This window comes from Helianthus annuus, chromosome 15 (assembly GCF_002127325.2).
Source record: "Helianthus annuus cultivar XRQ/B chromosome 15, HanXRQr2.0-SUNRISE, whole genome shotgun sequence".
Taxonomy (NCBI): Eukaryota; Viridiplantae; Streptophyta; class Magnoliopsida; order Asterales; family Asteraceae; genus Helianthus; species Helianthus annuus.
Window position 1 is genome coordinate 72,057,748 of NC_035447.2, and position 23,592 is coordinate 72,081,339.

Consider the following 23,592-nt stretch of genomic DNA (forward strand, 5'->3'; position numbering starts at 1 on the left):
TGACTCTTGAGACTCGTGCAACTAGAGACTTGGTTGAACGAGAGACTAGAGACTTGTCACTGGCGGAAACTATGAAACGTGGAAAACTTTTGTGTCAATGATGAAATCTAGTTATGTGATACTATTACCCAATAATACGCAACGCAACGCTTAATCTAACTCGCAAATCGAATCAAAGATGGGAACGCGGAAAGGATGGGATGGGATTGACCAAATGGCAATCCGATCGGATGGCCATCTGATCGGAGGGCCATTTGATCGAAGTGTCATCCGATCCACTGCACACCGCCTTTACCTCCTCCTTGCACTATAAATAGGAGCTGTCACATCATTTCCCACTGATGTGACAGCCTCCTTCGAACCACTGATCGGAGGGCCATTTGATCGAAGTGTCATCCGATCCACTGCACACCGCCTTTACCTCCTCCTTGCACTATAAATAGGAGCTGTCACATCATTTCCCACTGATGTGACAGCCTCCTTCGAACCAGATGCACGCACTCCCCCTTTTCTTCCGTTTCTCGGCAATTTCAGTACGTTTTACACTAGATTTTTGTACATCTTTGATCACTACACTATTCTCTACGAGATTATCCTTCGAGATCTCACTTTTCACCAGGAAAACTCTGAGATTTGAGCTCTTGAGGGTGAACTTTTGGAAATCTAAACCTGGGATCGAATGACCATTCGATCGAATGGCCATCCGTATGGATAACCATCCGAACGGATGGCAAGCCGTCCCCCACTCACATAAGCCATCTGATCAAGATGACTGATCCGACACTTGCATGAATCTCGCTATCCTGCTCGACACTTATTTGTTGTAATCTAATCAGGCTAAACCTAAAGAGCTCCCTTTGATCCAATAACAGTTAATCTGTTAAGCAATCACTGTGAGTATACTCGATCCCTTTTTGTTTTAAACTTTGGGATGCAACAAGTATTCTATTAACTATGAAACATGAAACTTTTGGAATCTAAACTCTATCCTATGTGTATGTGAAACTTGTGATTCTTGATTCTTGATTCTTTATGCTATGTGAACGTTTCTAGAGTGTGTAGTTCCGCCTTAACAATAGTAGCGCTATAGGAAGATGCACCTCCCCATTAATCTCAGGGGTATTGTTAGGAGGATTCTAGTTTTCCTTGAGTCTTGGGAAAACACCAAAGCATCGGGACACTTAGGCTATCACTTGGACTGCGAACACTAGCATGGCTGAAACTATTTTGATATCATTTACATGATGGATATGAGTCTTTTAAATCTACTATTCTACTTAGTCAAACTTGTATACTTACCAGGGCCTTTTGTACTGACTTTATTTTAATACATGTTGCAGGCCGATAGGATGCTGTGAATCAAGAAATTGCTAGGATGCTGCTTAGAAACACATCTTAGTCAAATTTAGAAACTTTGAAACTATTTTGATGAGTTGTACGTAATATTTATGTTCGGTTGTGAACGCTATTAGACAATGTTTGAATCAATCTAATGTATATCGAAATATCTAGTGTTGTGGAATCTCATGAGCAATCTGAACGCTTAGTGTCGCACCATGATGTTTCCGCCATCGGTTGGGGTATGACAGATTGGTATCAGAGCCATAACTACAGGGAATTAGGATAAGTAGGAATACTTGCCCTAGTCTATAGTTCTAGGAATCTTGACTCTTATCTTTTGTTTAAAACTTATGCATTCTATGTACCCTATCTGCTTCCTAGCAGCACATTTCCCTGTTAAACTTACATGCCTTTCTTGAGGCTGACATAATATACACTCGATACTTTGAAAACATTGTTAATCAGAGTTTGTAGTTTAGCACGAGATTTGCCCCCAAGACAGGAGTAACATCCAAACCTTGATGGGAAATCTCCTTATTATACTCTAGTAGGTCTTATCCATTGATAAGTACCGACGCTATTAGGGTACAATGTTGTCAAGTTAGAGGTGAAACTAAGACCTTGATAACTAGTCCCACTCTTTGGTTTTCATGTCTCGCCAAAGTCTCGAAACCACTAATCAATTAGGAAAGTGAAATAACCAAAAGGACGAATATCGTAGGTCTAACATCGATGACGTATTTGTCTAAGTAAGTCAGGACGCGTTGCCTCAATTTGAAAGGTGTTCGAATCACTTTGGTTGGTCACCGTTCCTCTACCCGGAACAATCCTATGTTTTATGAGCCTATCTTTTATGTTATCTCGATTTTCATGTGTGGTTTTAAACGAGATTATCCTTCGAGATCTCACTTTTCACCAGGAAATCTCTGAGATTTGAGCTCTTGAGGGTGACGCCGTCATGGCGGTTTATACAAACTGTGAGTGATGTTATTCAGTTCAAGATCTAGCTCAGATCTAAGGAATTTCAGGTGCTTTTACAGCGAATCTTGACAAATCTAGACTTTTTCATGCTAAAACTCAAGTTTTCTCCATCTTTTCTTAAGACTTTACTTGAAACGATGGAACCCGGACCCAAACGGACTGTAGACTTGATGATTAGTCTAGAGTCGGCTTGGAAAATGGATTGTTGCCGGAGAAGATGACCGAAGTCTGACATGAACATCATCAAAAACAGACAATTGATCGGACGTGGTGAATCCCATCCGATTAGACAGGCTGAACATTGCTGTGTTTACCGTTATCTCAAGACGTAGCGTGTAGTCACCGTCAAACCAGAAACTTAGAAACTTTACAAATTGCAAAGCAGAACAAGTCATGATGATCGAATGGCAATCCGATCGGACTGTCGTCCGATCGAACGGCCATCCGATCGAAGTGACATGTGCCTTGAAACCTTTCAACACTTAGAAACTTTTTTAGAAACTTGAAACTTTGGAAACCTCCATGATCGAATGGCAACTCGATCGAACTATCGTCCGATCGGATGACCATCCGATCGGAGTGACCAGGGTTGAACACTTGGCATGGAAGTTGAACTTTTGGAAATCTAAACCTGGGATCGAATGACCATTCGATCGAATGGCCATCCGTATGGATAACCATCCGAACGGATGGCAAGCCGTCCCCCACTCACATAAGCCATCTGATCAAGATGACTGATCCGACACTTGCATGAATCTCGCTATCCTGCTCGACACTTATTTGTTGTAATCTAATCAGGCTAAACATAAAGAGCTCCCTTTGATCCAATAACAATTAATCTGTTAAGCAATCACTGTGAGTATACTCGATCCCTTTTTGTTTTAAACTTTGGGATGCAACAAGTATTCTATTAACTATGAAACATGAAACTTTTGGAATCTAAACTCTATCCTATGTGTATGTGAAACTTGTGATTCTTGATTCTTGATTCTTTATGCTATGCGAACGTTTAATCTAGAGTGTGTAGTTCCGCCTTAACAATAGTAGCGCTATAGGAAGATGCACCTCCCCATTAATCTCGGGGGTATTGTTAGGAGGATTCTAGTTTTCCTTGAGTCTTGGGAAAACACCAAAGCATCGGGACACTGAGGCTATCACTTGGACTGCGAACACTAGCATGGCTGAAACTATTTTGATATCATTTACATGATGGATATGAGTCTTTTAAATCTACTATTCTACTTAGTCAAACTTGTATACTTACCAGGGCCTTTTGTACTGACTTTATTTTAATACATGTTGCAGGCCGATAGCATGCTGTGAATCAAGAAATTGCTAGGATGCTGCTTAGAAACACATCTTAGTCAAATTTAGAAACTTTGAAACTATTTTGATGAGTTGTACGTAATATTTATGTTCGGTTGTGAACGCTATTAGACAATGTTTGAATCAATCTAATGTATATCGAAATATCTAGTGTTGTGGAATCTCATGAGCAATCTGAACGCTTAGTGTCGCACCCCGATGTTTCCGCCATCGGTTGGGGTGTGACAGATTGGTATCAGAGCCATAACTATAGGGAATTAGGATAAGTAGGAATACTTGCCCTAGTCTATAGTTCTAGGAATCTTGACTCTTATCTTTTGTTTAAAACTTATGCATTCTACCCTATCTGCTTCCTAGCAGCACATTTCCCTGTTAAACTTACATGCCTTTCTTGAGGCTGACATAATATACACTCGATACTTTGAAAACACTGTTAATCAGAGTTTGTAGTTTAGCACGAGATTTGCCCCCAAGACAGGAGTGACATCCAAACCTTGATGGGAAATCTCCTTATTATACTCTAGTAGGTCTTATCCATTGATAAGTACCGACGCTATTAGGGTACAATGTTGTCAAGTTAGAGGTGAAACTAAGACCTTGATAACTAGTCCCACTCTTTGGTTTTCATGTCTCGCCAAAGTCTCGAAACCACTAATCAATTAGGAAAGTGAAATAACCAAAAGGACGAATATCGTAGGCCTATCATCGATGACGTATTTGTCTAAGTAAGTCAGGACGCGTTGCCTCAATTTGAAAGGTGTTCGAATCACTTTGGTTGGTCACCGTTCCTCTACCCGGAACAATCCTATGTTTTATGAGCCTATCTTTTATGTTATCTCGATTTTCATGTGTGGTTTTAAACTTGATTCTTCGTTTATTTTGAGACTTTTTACGTTGTTCGCACATATGTCCGCAATCTAAAACACTAATTCTAATCTCAGAATCAAACTAAATTTATGAAGCTTTGTTCATGATGTTAATCTATGAGGGAATCTTGATCAATTATAATACTATGTGAAACTATTTGATGAATCTATCCGTTATTGTGGTTGTGAAACACTAAACGGAACACGGCATAGAAATACGAGACAGAAGTCACGTGTCCGAAACATGGTGGGTACGCCGCTGGTACTTCCTATATATAAGTGTTTCAGGCATGTTACCAACTTCCGTACCACGTGCCATGCGAAGCTTAGTGTTTGGCAGACCGGTGATGAGAAGGTTAAAATCTAAGCTATTGGAAAGTACTTGTGTAATCTATGTGGAATCTACGTGTAATCTATGTGTACTCTATCGTAATCTATGTGTAATCTATATGTGTGTCGAAGGAGGAACAAAATACGAAACGTAGTCAAGCACCGAAGACGAGGCGGAAGTGGCATGTCCGAAACATGGTGGATACGCCGCTGGTACTTCCTATATATAAGTGTTTCTGGTATGTTATCAAACCTTCGTACCACACGCTGAGTGAAGTTTGTAGTTTTGTGGACTCGGGTTGAAGTTGTTGAAACTACTGGGTTAATCCATGTTATTGAATCTACTTGATTAATATATGTGAAATCTATGTGAGATGTGATGGAATCCAATGTTATGATTAACGAAGCATGACACCGATGACGAGACAAACGTGGCATGATTGAAGCATGGTGGATACGCCGCTGGTACTTCCTATATATAAGTGCTTCCGTCATGTTGCCGAACTTTTGTGCCACGTGCTATGCGAGATTTCGTTGTTTTGTGATGAGGTTGTTAACTCTAATCTATGTGAATATATTGGAATCTACGTGAACCCATTGGAATCTATTGGAATCCATTGGAATCTATTGGAATCTATGTGAATCTACTTGGTTAATCTATGTGAATCTACCGGGTTAATCTAGAATCAGGTCCACAAGGACCCATTGAGCATGTGGGGAAAATCTAAATGGGCTCAGGCCCAGTCACCATTTCATAGGAGCAAGCCCAGAGCTCGTCGTCAATAATAAATATCTAACACAAAATTGTATAAATTACAATACAATTATGTTTGAGAGAATCAAAATAAGAAAAAAAAAATTGAATCTCAATAAAACCTAAAATTGTATGAATTACAATATGACATTTGTTTGAGATAATCAAAACAAAAGTAAAGATCTTCTAATGATATAAAGTTGATATACCTTAGAATAATGATCCAACTTTAAAAGGTTTACGCACCGATAATGTATTGTGAAACAACACTCCAAGAGCAACATCTATATGTATATAACAATTGAGAGAATGAGGGACATTTTTCATTAACGTGCTTTGTTCATATAACAAGACCATATATATAGACACAATCTTTAGGAGTTTTTCCCAACCTCTATTTCCAGTACAAAATCCAGGGTATTTCGGTTGTGGCAACTTTATCACATCACTGCTCAACATCAACAGCAGTTTTGACATGTCTGGTCTATGTTAGGCATGTTCTTGAACACATAGTAATCCAATATGTATACATCTCAATACTTGATCTTGTGAAAACTCAACCCCTATTGATTCATCTAATATTTCTAAAGCTTTGCCTTCATTCCATAGGTTCCATACCTGAAACAAACATTGTTTCTTTAGTAACTTAGACCTAAAGCTTAAAGTAGAGGGGACCAAACGATTTTAACTGTATAATATAATATGTAGTGTTTGTACTAACATGCCCGATGAGGTTAACTAGGTTACCACCGCAGTAGAATCCTTTATTTCTTTTACCACTCACTATCTCGAGCACTAGAACTCCAAAACTAAAGACATCTGATTTTATTGAGAAAATACCATTCATTGCATATTCTGGAGACATATATCCACTAGGCATAATAAAAAAATAGGAGATGATAAGAAAATATAACACGTAAGGAAATCAAGTAACGATATAAAAGCATGAACAAAAGTATGATACTTACTATGTTCTAGCCACTATCTTTGTTTTTGCTTCGGTTTGCTCGCCCCCAAAGATCCATGCCATACCAAAATCAGATATTTTGGGATTCATATTCTTGTCTAGTAAAATATTACCCACTTTAAGATCTCGATGAATGATTCTAAACCTTGAATCTTGATGAAGATAAAGAAGCCCTCGAGCAATCCCAGATATAATGTCTAATCGTTTTTGCCAATTAACTCGTGCATTTTTCTCCTTATCTGCAATGACTTCAAAGAACATATTAAGTTTCAACTAAGAAACCTATGTGTCGAAATATTAAAAAAAAATCCAAAGCTCACAAGAAACTTACCGAAAAGAAACGTATCGAGACTTTTGTGTTCCATGTACTCATAAACCAACAACTTTTCTTCAACTTCGATGCAACAACCAAGTAGTCGAACGAGATTTCTATGTTGAAGTTTTGCGATTAATCGAACCTCATTTTGAAGTTCCTGGATTCCTTGTCCCGATGTTTTTGAAAGCCTTTTTACAGCTACAACTTCACCTTCCATTAAAATACCCTAATATGATCAACAACAAATAATTATTTATTTATTGTTCAATTTGCATAATGATAAACCATTTAAAAGAGCTTGTAACTGTCTCTTAAACCATTGAAGTTGCTATTAGTGATGTTTAAAACAATATAGTTTTCCCGCAGTTCATTTACTTGGCAAATTTCCTTTTGGTGACTATAAAGATTAGTCTTCTACTTTGGTTCTAGATACTACAACTGAAAAGGCATATACAAACACACAAAAGTGCTTAACAACTACAATATATCAGTTGCGATTTCAGGCTCACAAGTTCATCTACAGTGGTGCAACTACTACTTCAGGTGTTATACCTTGGGAATTAAAACACAAATCTTTGATTAACCATTTTTTCTTATGATATTTATTTCATATTAATACGAGTTTTTATTTATTTATCAACTTTCCAAATTGTATTTGTTTTATTATGAATGGTACTGTCCTATAACATATACATGGTCTTATACGATACGATACTATAAATGTTTGTAGAGTATAATGTTTACCTTGTAAACACGTCCGAAACCTCCTTGCCCAAGTTTTTTTTGCATCAGAGAAGTTGTTTGTGGCTATAGCCAAAGTTGTATAATCAAACAAAGGCAATTCGAGTTCATTAGTTGGCGTTGTTGGACATCCGGATCGTGTTGGTCTCGTGCATAAGAACTTGCAGATGCAGCGGAAACATGTACGAGACTTGCAGCCATGTTTGATTAACAAGATGATGCAGAGAATGCAGGAGAATTCAAAGAAAGAAAGTGGACAATTTTGATGTAACAGAAATTGTCTTGATAACCAACATCTTTGCCGGCAACCAAGATTAAATACTTATTAGTTTGGCGGTTATCTTTGGCGGGTAATTGCAAGGGCAGTTATTTGAATTTAGTTTCCCGCTAATTACCCGCTTATTACATATCATAATATCTTATCTAAACTAAACGTTCACTTATCATACTTTACATACTAATAAATAAAACATAACTAAGTTTATATAATTCTAACATAACCCCTCTAAACTTGGTTATGTTTGTGAGCTTGTTTCATTACACTTCGGTTGGCTTCTTCAACGGCCCATCTTGCTTGGTTGAAGTTGAATCTCTTCCGTTTCTTTATTTGATTCCAGTTATCATCCCTTATACCTGCAAAAAACGCCACTTGTGTTGGTTCCACTTCATGGTGCCCTCCTTCCACAGCATCGTTGCAGCCGCCCAGACTGTTAGTTCTCTTATGACCTTCCTTTGAGAATTCAGCCTCTTCATTCATTACTCCCTTATCATGCACCTTCTGTTGAACCGTTTTGAATTTGTAGTAGTACTCTAGAGTGTCTAAGTACATTGCATGTATTATCCGTATAAAATCACCATCTTTGTACTCCAACCCCATATCCTTTGCAATAATCATATTTTCTGTTGTAACATTTCGATACCCTCCATCCTTATCAACCAACATATAAAGATCCAGTAGATCTATTTTCTGTTTATCCATGGTGCAAGGAGGAAAAGGTCTATGAGTGATCCCTAAATATTCGTTTAGAAACCATTTAACCATCTCTTCGAATTTCTTTTGCAGTTCAAATCTATACTTGAATACGTATTCACGATCATCAAGCATATTGATCACCGCTTTACAGTCATCAAACTCGTGGAATTCCAATGATTTTAGGATCATCAGATTCCAATCAACATCCGTTTCATCCGAGACATTAAGAGTTTCGAAGTACGAATTCAAATAATCATTTTTGAATTCGTCATCTACGCCACACATGTTTTGCAGCCTTTCTTTCTCTTTTATTCCTAATTCCTCCTCTTTCGTTAATCCTGTCACATCATTCCTTGTGTTCATCACCGGAGATGAGAACATGGGAAAGATTTTGCATGTATCACCAGAACGTCGAACCGTAAAACCTTGAAGAGTTAATTGTTCTAGACTTAGAACATTTCGATTAATATCCGGTGAGTAGAAAACACTAGGAACGCTCAGTGTTTCGTTTCCCATTTTTATTTCGACTACTCCCACTCCCCGGATGAATAAGAAGTTATTCATTCCGGATCGAGTTTCTACCCCCATTATATGTTTTACTCGCTTAAAAACATCTATATTGTTCACGAAATGATGACTAAATGTCGGGTTGACATACCAGATACCCTTCCATTGCCCACCATCGGTTCCTGTAACAATCATTTCTTCTCGGCAATGCACTTCCTCATTCTGGGTTCTTGTTCCGATGTTAATTGCTTGCCGAATAAGTTGCGACTCCTCATCATTCTCCTTGGATTTACACGTGTAAATCTGGTGACCAGGCAAATGGCAATAGTAACATAATCGTTCACGTCGTGTTCGTCGTTTTCTTTCGTTCTTCTCATCAATGCAATGTTGACAGGGCATTGATGTTGCAGTGGGTTTAATCTCCGCATCAAATCTTGTAGTGGCTCTGATACCACTATGTTGGACATCCGGATCGTGTTGGTCTCGTGCATAAGAACTTGCAGATGCAGCGGAAACATGTACGAGACTTGCAGCCATGTTTGATTAACAAGATGATGCAGAGAATGCAGGAGAATTCAAAGAAAGAAAGTGGACAATTTTGATGTAACAGAAATTGTCTTGATAACCAACATCTTTGCCGGCAACCAAGATTAAATACTTATTAGTTTGGCGGTTATCTTTGGCGGGTAACTGAAAGGCAGTTATTTGAATTCAGTTTCCCGCTAATTACCCGCTTATTACATATCATAATATCTTATCTAAACTAAACGTTCACTTATCATACTTTACATACTAATAAATAAAACATAACTAAGTTTATATAATTCTAACAGGCGTGTCACCAGAATAATCGCTTTTACCTGGCACAATAACTCCTTTCTTCAGTAGAAACTCATGTTTTCGATGGTTATTATCATCAAGATCCAAGAACATATTAATCATGATCATTGTGTGTTCTGACTTGCAAATTTGCATATTTAAAACATACAACATGAATGACTTATTTACGTTTACTACAATCATACTTACTGATTTTTTTAATTATAAACTAAAATTACCTTTTCTATCTATGTTGGAATTCTTGTGTCGTTGCAATTTCTTCCTCCACAAGTAAAAGAGTATCAATGAGATTATCAGAACTACACAAGTACCGAAGGTAATAGAGACAATTTTTACAACATTGCCAGAGCCATTTTCAGAAGTTCCGACTCTAGGTGATTGGTCTACAAAATTTAAAAAACAGATATCAATACTTTGAATGCAAATACATTTTTTTGAACGTCCAACGAAAAATTAGTTGTAGAAAAAAATTGTGGAGGAAGAAATGAATTGAAAAAAAAAAATTGTGGAGGAAGAAATGAAATAGAATCTATCGGCCACCATCTCTCTACTGCCAACCTGAACGGACTGCCACCCTAACCCAACCGCCCCGACACGCCGTCCCCGGCCCACACTAGGCCAGGTCAGGTTGAAATGGTGCGAGTCGTCGGCTGGTAGGGTCAGGTCAAAACGGTGCGGGTCGGGAGTTGGCCCGGACGCGTCAAAACGATGTGGGTTGTCGGCCAGTAGGGTCAGGTCGATACGATACAAGTCTTCAGCGGGTCGGGTCGAAAAGACGTGGATCGGTGGCGACCCAGTCAGGCTAAAATGGTGCGGGTCTCGGCGAGGCGGGCTAGTTGAAATGGTGCGGGTCGTCTAGGGATGGCAATTGGTTGAGTATAGCTAATCTCGGTCCCAAACCCGGCCTGTTACTTGTCGGGCATACTAGGGATGAGCTTTTTTTCCCAAATACATGTACTCGTACCCGTACCATACCCGTACCTGTACCCATACCGATTTTAGGTATTTGGTACATGTATCGGTACCAAGTTTTATTGATTTTGGTATTCGCTACTTTCAGTATTGGTACGGGTATGGGTAAAAAACGGGTACTGGTACTGAAGTTTATGTGGACCTTTAAAAGTTTTTTTGTATTATGTTTTATTTCGTATTATGGTATTTATAGTACTCATATTGATTTTACCTATGTGGTATCCGTATCGTATTGGTACTCGTACCAATTTTACCTATTTGGTACTCGTACTATATTGGTACTCATGTCAATTTTACATATTTAGTACTCGTACAAGTGCTCAAAAACTATATAAAAACAAAATGGTACCACAGCGGGTACCGCACCGAAAATACCCGTACTAGTACCGGTGCTCGTACCCGTACCGTACCTATATATTTGATATGGTATTTGGTACCCAGTTTTTGTTTAAATTCGGTACCGGTACGGGTACCATACCAATCCCATCCCTAGAGCATACCTGTTGGGATTTTCATGTATATATATAAAAGCGAACATCTTTATATCTTTAATTTAAGTAACATATTGCTATATAAAAATGACAACTAATAGAAACCCAAAAATTGTGTTGAAAAGTGACAAGGTTTGCAAACGTTCAGTAATGAATTAGATCTGAACTCGTAAAGTAAAAAGAAGAAAATAAGCTGAAGATTGTTATTAATGGATGCTTGAAAGAAAAATACAATGACAACTAGAGCTATGCTCTCTCTCCATGCATGTTGTAGGAGCCCATAAGATCTATATACACGTACTTGCACACAAACATCTCACACACACCTACACTTTCTCTCTCTTTCTTATCTACACCATCCTACCACCACTACCGCACCTCAAACCATCATCCCCACTACTGCGCAACCCAATGTTTTCAAAACCGGACCAGACGTCAAACCAGTCTTCTTACCGGTTCAATGGTCTGACCTGTAACAACCCGACTTTTGAAAGTCAAAGTACAAGTCAAAGTCAAAGGAAGAAAAGATTGCTAATTCGATCTGTCATTCCTTGCTTAATTACTACTTTTACTTCTCGACTTGTTAATCGATACTTTAGTTTATGTTACTTTAATTGTATTATGTGGACTAAATGCAATAAAACGCAGTTAAACGCTAATCTACCTAACGCTATCTCATCGCTATCGCATCGTAACTCGAATTACAGATTATGGATATTGTTTTACGTGTGTGTGCTATTATGTGTTACTTGTGCATGTTTATATATGTTTTGGGATGATAATCGCAAACGCAATCGCAACGCTATCACAACGCAACCTCATCGCGAATTGGAAACGCAAGGTTACTTATGATTGTATGTTAGTTAGGTTATTTGTGAAACTATTGTTTAATACTATCGTATCGCTTACTCACAACGCATCGCAACGCTCAACGCACGAAACAAAAGTCGGAAACCAACTGGCAAAAGTCGTCCGATCGAAGGACCATTCGATTGAATGGTCATCCGCCTGAATGACCTCCCGATCGGATGGCCATCCGATCGGGAGGCCCTCTGATCCGTCTCACTTGCACCGCCTTTCTTCCTCACCACCTACTGTTCATATGATGTGACAGCTCTCGTTCGACCAGCACACTCTTGGCCTATTTTATGTCGATTCCTCACGATTCTTGTAAGTTTTCATCTCAAACCTTGTACTTCTTTGATCTATGCACACATCTTCATCATTTTTACCTACAAATCTCAACTTTTAACCATGAAATCACCTGAGTTCGGGCTGTTCAAAGGTGACATCATCATGGGTTCTTATGAACTTCGGAGAATGACTTCATCCTAGCAAGAACGGTTCGAATCTAATAGATTTCTACATAGTTTTACACTAAATTCAACTGAATAGAAACACTTGTTAAATGTTTCAAACTTTTCTTCAACATTCTCAACTTTTCACATAAAACCGATAGGACCCGAGCTCGTTTGGGCCTTCTCCTCATTCTCTAGTGAAGTGCCAGACTGAGAACGAATCACTATCGAAGAGATGACCGACTTAGCGGATTGAACATGAAGTTCCATCAAGAACAGTTACTGATCGAACGGGGTGATTTCTATCCGATCGGATGACTTGGGCTTAATGGGGTTTCCGTTGTTTAACACGCTGTCATGACATCTCGGTTCAACCATAAACTTTTAACTTAACGAATTTACAAACAAACAGGTTACCAAATGGACTGCCGTCCGATCGGATCGCAATCCGATCGAACGACAATCCGAACGGATGCCTTGTGAGTTCTTTTCAATATTTAAACATTTTCACAAAATTTCGAAGGTTTTCAGTTTCGAAGGGCCATCCGACCGGACAGTCATTCGTCCGGATGACCATCCGACTGGATGACTTGATCTGTAGAAACACTTCTATTTTTACAAAATGCTACAACGAAAACTTCAAAGTTCCATCATACACAAACACATCCATCCCAAATAGACAACCCTCTGACCGAATGGTCATCCATTCAGAAGGTCATCCGATTGGATCACTGCCGTCACTCACGTCACTCCGTCACGCTGTTTAACGCACCGTTCAACGCTCATACTGTCGTACTGTGTTCAGGCTAATCTCTAAGCGCTCCCTTCAATCCAACACAGATCGTGTTTAGCACTATCAACGCTCAGTGAGTATACTCAATCCCTTTTTGCTTTACGCACTTTTGGGTGTTACATACGTTACCTATATCAAATCACATCGATCACACAATGAAACACATTTTATACGCTAACCACTCTCACATGTTATACTTGATATTCGATGAATGCTTGTGTGTTATGTTTACACAGTGAATGTTTCCTGACACCTTAGCAACGATAGTACTATAGTTTGGACTCAACGCCTGTCACGAACGGGGGTTACTAGGGGTATTTCTTCACATGTCACAGTGGTGATATGTGTTGTGCACTCTACAACTCGCAGTCACGTCTGTGCATATTTCATTGTCGATAACCTACTTGCTTCACTTTTCTATGTGTTACATGCTAGTTATGCATAAATCGCTTTCGCTACTACTATACTATTAAACTTGTATGCTCACCTTTACACTATGTGTGTTGACTTTTATTTCAACGTGTGTGACAGGTGTTTAGGATGATGTGCTATGCCTGCTTTGTGGAAATCGAGCTAGGGGAGTCTAGAAACAAACTAAATAATTTATGAGTTGTTGGAACAGTTGTTTATTTGTCTTTGAGAACTATTTATCGGTAATAACTGTGCTACTTTGTATGTTACGGTATGGGACGTAATGCTTAAATATTTGGTAATCATAGTTGCTATGGAATCTCTTGGACAATCTGTTTCGCTCAGTGTCGTGCCCTGATGTTTCCGCCATCGGTTGGGGTGTGATAGATTGGTATCAAAGCCATAACTATAGGGAATTAGGCAAGACACGACCTAGTCCGGGTCAATGTCTTAGAAACGACCTAGTCTATAGTCTAAGTACCAACAGACCGACTTGTGCAAACCCAGTAGGGGTTTTGTACGAGCTTGCTCGACATTCTCACTCGCACTCGCTAGAAACTACTTAGCCTTTCCTAAGGCTAACACCACGCCCAATTTTCGAAAGCAAACGAGTGATTGGATTGAGATTTGGTGTGAAAACTGCAAACTCTCGATTAAATTGCTCGTTCGACACGCCTCTCTACTACGAACACGAGAATTTGCGTTGAATCAGGAGTGAAATCCGCAGTTCGACGCGATTCTCCCTCACTGTCTCATGATTTATCACACAGACAGGAATACAGTCGTAAGTTAGGGGTGAAACCAGAATCTTGATGACTTGTTCCGCTCTTTATTTTGGCTTTTACAAGACTCTCACCAAAGTCTCGACGAACTCCAAAGATTCGATTCACGCGGAACCGAAAAGATGTGTGCCATTCACCGTATGCCAGTGAGAGAGCACAGTCTATTAGGCCGAAGCATGTACTCGAAGTCCTTGAGAATAGTCAAATCACTCTGGGTGTGAGACATGTCCGATGGAACATAGACGCTCCAATCGCTGATTTTATGTGTTTCGATTCTGAGCTCGCAAGCCGCTAACTCTGAGATTTATCGCTTTTATGTGGAATTTTATGTGTTTTATGTGGTTTCATATTTTTATTTGTCTCGATTTTGGAAGATTTATACGCTTTTCGCTATTCACTTCGATCAGCACACACAACTCGCACTAATCTCAATACGCTAACAAATCGCATGCTATGTTACTCGCAATCGCTACTCGCTTTTCGCACTCGCAACTCTCGATCGCTTACACAGCTGTGAAAGATAGGTGAATACGTGCAATATATGTAGGTGAATACGTGCAAAATATAGTGTAATGCGTGGTTTCGGTGAGCTGTGTGCTTATGTGTTTACGTGCTTATGTGCTTACGTGCCTATATGGATTATGTGCCTACGTGACTTATGTGCCTATGTGATTATATACTGATGTGTTCCTGAGCTTTATCTAGTAGTAGTATGTTGTGAGGTGAGATTCGAATGCGTAGTGTTTGAATCCTATGGCGATGTTTGTTGCAGACAATGTCGTCATTTGGATCGCATACTTCTCGCTCTGCTCGCAGAAATCACGCTGACAAACGAATTGCATTGCTAGTCGCCAAACAAATGGCTAAGGTCATTCCGAAAATCATCAGCGAACTTAATGAAAACGCTAGCAAGTCCTCTGAGGAGTCTAGGACTGACTCGCCGAAAGCTACTTTTAGCTTCAAGCAGTTTAACGCCTGCGGCCCCAAAGAATTCACCGGAGAAGACGGGCCTACTGCCATGTTTCAATGGTTCGATTCAATTGAAGTCACTCTGCGCCAAAGCGGCTGTCCTGACAACCTTCGCACTGTCAATGCAACTGGTGTTTTCCAGTCCAGGGCTCTGGACTGGTGGACTGCCGAAAGGAACAGGCGGGGGATGACGCACCCTATGGGCTTACTTGAGAAGAGTTGAAGGAGATCATGACGAAGGAATTCTGCCCTCCCCATGAGCTTCAGAAGCTGGAGGACGAGTTTTGGTATATCAAGCAAGAGGGTGGCGATAACGCTGGTGTAACTGCCCGCTTTAAGCAGCTGAGTATCATTTGTCCCGGCCAAGTCTCTACTTCCAATATCACCATCAAGAAATACATCCGTGCTTTACCAGATTGTGTTGCTGATTTTGTGCAAGCCGCTAAGATGACAACTATTGAGGAAACCTTCCTGCTCGCTGCCGAGATTAATGACAAGCGAGTTCGGGCTGGTTACTTCGATAAAGCCACAAAGAGTCTTCACCAAGTTACCGCTTCACCCGCCGCTGAAACCACCGCACCGCAAGCTTCCAAGTCTTCTCGCCGCAAGCGCAAGAACAACAACAACAAGAACTGGGCTGTCACAACCGCTCCACTCAATGCTGCCTCTGCCCCACCTCAAAACTAGAACCGCCAGGTAACAGCACCAGTGACCAATGCACCGCTGGCTAAGCGTGCATATACCGGTCCACACCCACTGTGCCCTACCTGTACTTACCATCACCCTGTTGGGATCGCATGTCGATTTTATGTCCACTGCAACCTGTACGGACATTTTACTGTCAATTGCCGTACTGATCCCCGCCAAGCTCAAGCGCAAGTTCAAGCTCCTGCACTGCCAGCTCCTCTTCCCGCTCCACAGGGACAACAAGCAACTCCTATTCCCGCTGCTCACGCAAGAGCCTGCTATGCATGTGGTGATCCCAGCCACTTTGCAAATGTCTGCCCAAACAGAGTGGTGAAGCAAGAGCCTACTATGCATGTAGTCATCTCAAACCTTGTACTTCTTTGATCTATGAACACATCTTCATCATTTTCACTTACAAATCTCAACTTTTAACCATGAAATCACCTGATTTCAGGCTGTTCAAGGGTGACGTCATCACGGGTTCTTATGAACTTCGGAGAATGACTTCATCCCAGCAAGAACGGTTCGAATCTAACAGATTTCTACATAGTTTTACACTAAATTCCTCTGAATAGAAACACTTGTTAAATGTTTCAAACTTTTCTTCAACATTCTCAACTTTTCACATAAAACTGATAGGATCCGAGCTCGTTCGGGTCTTCTACTCAATCTTTAGTGAAGTGCTAGACTGAGAACGAATCACTATCGAAGAGATGACTGACTTAGCGGATTGAACATGAAGTTCCATCAAGAACAGTTACTGATCGAACGGGGTGGTTTCCATCCGATCGGATGACTTGGGCTTAATGGGGTTTCCGTTGTTTAACACGCTGTAATGACATCTCGGTTCAACCGTAAACTTTTAAAGGAATTTACAAACAAACAAGTTACCAAACAGACTATCGTCCGATCGGATCGCCATCCGATTGAACGACAATCCGAACGAATGACTTGTGAGTTCTTTTCAATACTTAAACATTTTCACAAATTTCTAAGGTTTTCAGTTTCAACGAAGGGCCATCCGACCGAACGATCATTCGTCTCGATGACCATCTGACGTATAACCTGATCTGTAGAAACACTTCTATTTTTACAAAATGCTACAACGAAAACTTCAAAGTTCCATCATACACAAACACATCCATCCCAAACGGACAACCCTCCGACCAAATGGTCATCCGTCCGGAAGGTCATCCGATTGGATCACTGTCGTCACTTATGTCACTACGTCACGTTGTTTAACGCACCGTTCAACGCTCATACTGTCATACTGTGTTCAGGCTAATCTCTAAGCGCTCTCTTCAATCCAACACAGATCGTGTTTAGCACTATCAACGCTCAGTGAGTATACTCGATCCCTTTTTGCATTACGCACTTTTGGGTGTTACATACGTTACCTATATCAAATCACACCGATCACACAACGAAACATATTTTATACACTAACCGCTCTCACATGTTATACGTGATATTCGATGAATGCTTGTATGTTATGTTTACACAGTGAATGTTGCCTGACACCTTAGCAACGATAGTACTATAGTTTGGACTCAGCACCTGTCACGGACGGGGGTTGCTAAGGGTATTTCTTCACGTGTCATAGTGGTGATATGTGTTACGCACTCTACAACTCGCAGTCACATCTATGCATATTTCATTGTCGATAACCTACTTGCTTTGCTTTTCTACGTGTTACATGCTGGTTATGCGTATATCGCTTTCGCTACTATTATACTATTAAACTTGTATGCTCACCTTTACACTATGTGTATTGACTTTTATTTTAACGTATGTGACAGGTGTTTAGGATGTTGTGCTATGCTTGCTTTGTGGAAATCGAGCTGGTGGAGTCTAGAAACAAACTAAATAATTTATGAGTTGTTGGAATAGTTGTTTATTTGTCTTTGAGAACTATTTGTCTGTAATAATTGTGCTACTTTTATGTTATGGTATGGGATGTAATGCTTAAATATTTGGTAATCATAGTTGTTATGGAATCTCTTGGACAATCTGTTTCGTTCGGTACCGCGCCCCGTTGTTTCCGCCATCGGTTGGGGTGTGATACGATTGGTCGGACCAGACATAAGAACAGGAAGGTATCATAAATATTATAAAAATTAATAGGGTTAAATATGAAAAAATATATAAAAAACCGGTCCAACCCTTCCAAAAAAACTGGTCCGGTCCGGGTCTGAAAACACTGGCGACCACACCTCCACCACAACACCACCACCATCCCCACCGCACCTCCACCATTATCACCACCTTCCCCATCGTACCTTAAACCACCACTACTACTGCGCAACAACACCTTCATTACAACACCACCACCATCCCCGCCGCACCTCCACCACTATCACCACATTCTTAATCACACCACACTTCCACCATCATTGCACAACCAACACCATCACCTCAAACACCCCACCACCACCACACATCCACCACAACACCTCCACCACCGTTGCGAAACCACCACCATCACCATAAACGCCCCACCACCAACAAGAAAAAGAAGGTCTGACAGACCATTGCCCTTAAATGGCAACACCTTACTTAGGTCTGCAACTTGATGGTCTTGGCTTTTATCCCTTAACACTTGGAAATTTGAGCGCAATTGAAGAGAAAATTGAGTGGCAGCAGTTTCCCTTATTGAAACACAATCTGGGTATTGGGCCGCTGGTGGTTTTTTCTTTTTTGGTTTTTGGTCATGGCGGATGATTGGAGATGGTGGCGGTGTTGATGGCCAGAAGATGGGTTTGCGTTTGTTAATATATCTTATAAAATTGTAATAGTGTGTCCAAATCTGTAATGAGAATGGTGCAATATGCATGTGTTACTATATGTATATGGGATCCTATTATGCTTAATAAGTGTGTCACTCTGGGAAGGGTAATAATGTGTTACACCTACAAGCACTTTGTGTTTATAAGGTAAACGTTCATATCTACGTGACAACCGTAGGGGGGCACAACTAGAGAACCAATATGTCCCTTGTACGGTAGTTTGTGGTAGGTCAAACATGCCCTATAAGGTTTAATGAGGCCTAACGTATGCATATAATATAAACTGTGGTATGTCTTTATAAAAATTGTATTGTATGAGCTTACCAGCATATAGCTAAAGTCGTTCTAAGTATACTTATCTCAGGTGAGCCGTGAGGACAGCTATAGGAATTACTTGGCTATATGAATTATATTAAGACAATTATAAGTTTTAATAAAAGTTCAATTTGCTTCCGTTGTAAGTGTATCAATTGTACATAATCACTCGAGTTATGGGTGGGTATTACACCCGTTGATTAGTTTACTTATTTTGGTCAATACCCGTTGATTAGCGTACTTAATTTGGTTAATACCCATTGATTAGTGTTATGTTTGATGAGTAGTGTAATTATTTTGGTTAATACCCGTGATTAATTACGAGTTTTTATCTAAACTAGTGTTGGTAGAAAAAGTATTTACCATTTTGGTGTTCCTTAAAAATTATTTACTAAAGTGTTGTTTTCTTTATATTTTGTATTTACCTTTTATTTTTACTAAAATGGTGTTTTCATTATATTTTGTATTTACCTTTTATTTTTTTAACCAAAATATTATACTTCTTTATTGGTTTTTTCTTCAAATGCTCTGTTATCATTTTTAAATTTTATTTATAAGACTGTTTCTTTATTCAACCAATTTAATAATTTTTACTAATCAACTCTTTATAGGCTTTCTAATGTTTTTCTCAAATACGAACTATAAAAATCATGATATATAAATTTACACAATCAAATTAAAAGCGTAAATTTTATTTAATTAAACACGAAAACTTGACCAACCAGTGGTCTTAACATCAAATACAAATGAAAATCATATTTATATTCATTTCATTTCCTAGTCTCGTTGAGCAAGGATGATTATTTTATCTTGTTTTGAATTATGTGTGACATCGCATTAACTTGGTTAGATCCTTCAAACATAGGCAATCGATTAGGATTCTTCCGGTTTTAATCAAACGTGAAATTACAAAATGCAACTTATATACTTTTTGTTATGATATATATGAAATCAAAATTCATATACAAGTATAAAACTACCATGTTCAAAATCTTAAATATCCTTTATTTTCTCTCTTATAAATGCTTATAATACATGTCAATCGGTCAAAATTCTCATTTAATACTATGAAATCCTTAAAATTATTAATGATATAAAAAGCATGTTAAATTAATTATGATTCAATTAGCGACAATCAGAGAGCATGTAAAGAGTTAGCTTGAAAAAAATTATTAGATTGGTTAAATAAAAAAGTATTATAAAAATTAAAAAATGCAGAGAATTTGCAGAAAAAAATATATAAAAGTATAATATCTTGGTTAGAAAATAAAAGTTAAATACAAAATACAAGGAAAACACTATTTTAGTAAATAGTTTTCATTGAACATCAAAATGGTAAATACTTTTTCCACCAACACTAGTTTAGAAAAAAACTCGATTAATTAGTTTACTTATTTTGGTTAATACCAGTTAGGGGTGTGCACGATTCGGTTCAGTTCGGTTTTTGGGTAAAACCAAAACAGTAACCGAAATTTCGGTTTTTTATTTTTAAAAACTGTTCGGTTTCGGTTTTTTCGGTTTCAGTTATTTCGGTTTTAGCAACGGTTTGATTCGGTTTTTCGTTTTTTTTTTTTTTGTTTTTGAAACAAATTATGTAAGATTTAAAACTTAAAAGTGTAATTCAAAGTTTTTATCTTTCTTAAATGTTTACATTTAAGTTAATATATTTAGTCTTTTAAATTATTATTCACATAAACCTATCCTTCTAATCTATTTTAATGTTTCTCCAAAGTTTTTGTTAAGACGTTTTCTTTTATAATACTTTGAAAACCATTTCATTTTTATATTAAACTTTGTTAGTTCTTGTAAATAATGGATAATTTTAATGATAAATAAACATGGTAATGTCCTTATTATAAATATTTAACAAACAAGAATAAAATTAATAATTCTTAGTAGCATGGGTAAACACTTAAACAACTTAAACATAAAAATATATAGATTTGGTATACTACTAAAACTTATCAGTTCGGTTATTTTCGGTTATTGAAAATGATTATCCGAAAACCGAAATGAAATTTTCAGGGATTAAAAATCTGAAAACCGAACCGTCGATTTTTGTTTTGGTTCGGTTTTTTCGGTCCGGATTTTTCAGTTATTTCGGTTACGGATCGATTATTTCGGTTTTCTACTCACCCCTAATACCAGTTGATTAGTTTTTTATTACTAGGAACATTTTGACCTGATACAGTTGATTTAATTTTTGTAGCCGGGATCAGGGTGGCGGGTACCCTGACCTACCTGATCGTGCATGTTCGGGTTGTTACGAGGTTTTTGAACAACTTCACCTGTTATGGCTTATTGTATGTGTTAATGTTAATCGCATGTTAATTTTATGACTTCTGGTATGTAATATAACTACTGTCGATTAACGTTGATGTTATGGTAGGTTTTAAGGTTAACCTTATGTCAATATTCGCAAACTACACATTTTATATACAATTTATATACTTTATGAAACCATAGGGACATATTTTGCTACGTATTAAATACCATAAGACGTAGAACGAAAGTATATTTTATTGAATTTGGCGAGTAGAAAAACTTATAGCTTAGGGACTCAAAGAATAATAGGTTTTAAACCATATGGATGTTGGTTAATACGGGAAAAAAACTAATATGGACATTTCAGTTAATTTAACTAACATAGTTGGCTTTTGGGACTCAGATTGTAGCGTTGTTTAAAAGTCGAGGACTCAGCCATCCAAAACATTCATCCAGGACTCAACATGACTTCGCCACTAAACCACAGTAATACAAATTACACTTTAGTGTTTTGTTTTTAGATAACATGAGCATTTTTGCCTTTTCGCCTTTTCACTATATATAAGTTAACATATTTATTAGATGTCGTTAGTAAATTAAACTAAAATGATTATAGATTGAAAAATTAGGTACTCAGGATGGTTAAAGTTTTAATTTTAGACTTAAAACTAGGGAAAAGATCAAATAGGAAGTTAATTTTGGCTAGGAAGGATAGGAAGCCATAGGATTATGACATGTGGCAACATTTAAAATAAAGAAAAAGGGTATTTTAGTCAATCCAACTCCTTCTTCTTCCTTTTTCAAAACCCAGTAACTTCAAAACCCACCATCTTCAACCATTTCTTCACTTTCTATCACAATAATCACTACATTATAGTGCGATTTTCATCACCAATCAATGATTCAAAACCCGATCAACGTGTTCTTCAACTTTTTTTGAAGAAAACCCAGTTTAATTTCATAAAAAAAACTCGTTTTTTCCGGTGATTTTGGAGATAATCACTCGATTCGTTCGATTCGAACGTTGATAAGTGTTTCTATCATTCAAATTTCGTCAATTGATGAAGAAATTGGCTTCGATCCATGTAAGAAATTCTTTAATTTCATTTTCACGATTTGGGTTTTTTATTTAGTCATTGCATTTTACGATCTTGGCGGGGGTCCGGGGGCGGCAGCCCTTGGTGGCGGGGTCCCAGGGGCGGCAACCCCTGGCGGGGTCCAAGGGGCAGAGCCCCTGACGATTAAATTGCTGTACTAAAAATGCATCAGAAAAATTAATTTTCCAGAAATTGGCTCATTTCGAAGACAGTAATTCGTAGACAATTCAGACAGTTCACAGTCACAGACAGTTTTATGTGTCTGTTGCGTTTTAGAAATAAGAGAGTTTTATGTGGTTTCTGGCTATTGTGTTTTAGAAAAAACACATTTTTAAGTGTTTTTAGTCATTGCGTTTTAGGTAAAACACATTTTTTAGGTGTTTTCAGTCAATTGCGTTTTAGAATGAGTCATTTTTAAGTGTTTTCTGGCCATTGCGTTTTACAAATAAGACATTTCTTTGTGTTTTTGGTGCATTGCGTTTTAGGTAAAACACTTTTTTATGTGTTTTCAGTCCATTGCGTTTTAGAAAACAGACATTTTAAGTGTTTTCTGGCTATTGCGTTTTACAAATAAGACATTTCTTTGTGTTTTTGGTGCATTGCGTTTTAGGTAAAACACCTTTTTATGTGTTTTTGGTGCATTGGGTTTTAGGTAAAACACATCTTTATGTGTTTTCTGGCCATTGCGTTTTACAAATAAGACATTTCTTTGTGTTTTCTGGCCATTGCGTTTTACAAATAAGTCATTTCTTTGTGTTTTTGGTGCATTGCATTTTAGAAAATG

General features: G+C 38.3%; 1 protein-coding gene across 1 annotated transcript; it reads right to left on the reverse strand.

The window, feature by feature from the left end:
* Positions 1-6,087: 6,087 nt before the first annotated feature.
* On the reverse strand, positions 6,088-6,463 carry LOC110909765 (receptor-like serine/threonine-protein kinase SD1-6). Its single transcript, XM_022154536.1, has 2 exons — positions 6,320-6,463; positions 6,088-6,216 (listed from the first exon to the last, which is right to left on the reverse strand). The coding sequence occupies exons 1-2, from the start codon at positions 6,461-6,463 to the stop codon at positions 6,088-6,090; spliced, it is 273 nt and encodes a 90-aa protein (XP_022010228.1).
* Between the last annotated feature and the right edge of the window lie 17,129 nt (positions 6,464-23,592).

Bases quoted from the DNA above. Each gene is read 5' to 3' on its own strand.
- LOC110909765 (XM_022154536.1), bottom strand. From the start codon at position 6,463: ATGTCTCCAGAATATGCAATGAATGGTATTTTCTCAATAAAATCAGAT. The intron at 6,217-6,319 runs GTTAGTACAAAC...TGTTTGTTTCAG, and splicing joins TAGTTAACCTCATCGGGCAT to GTATGGAACCTATGGAATGA.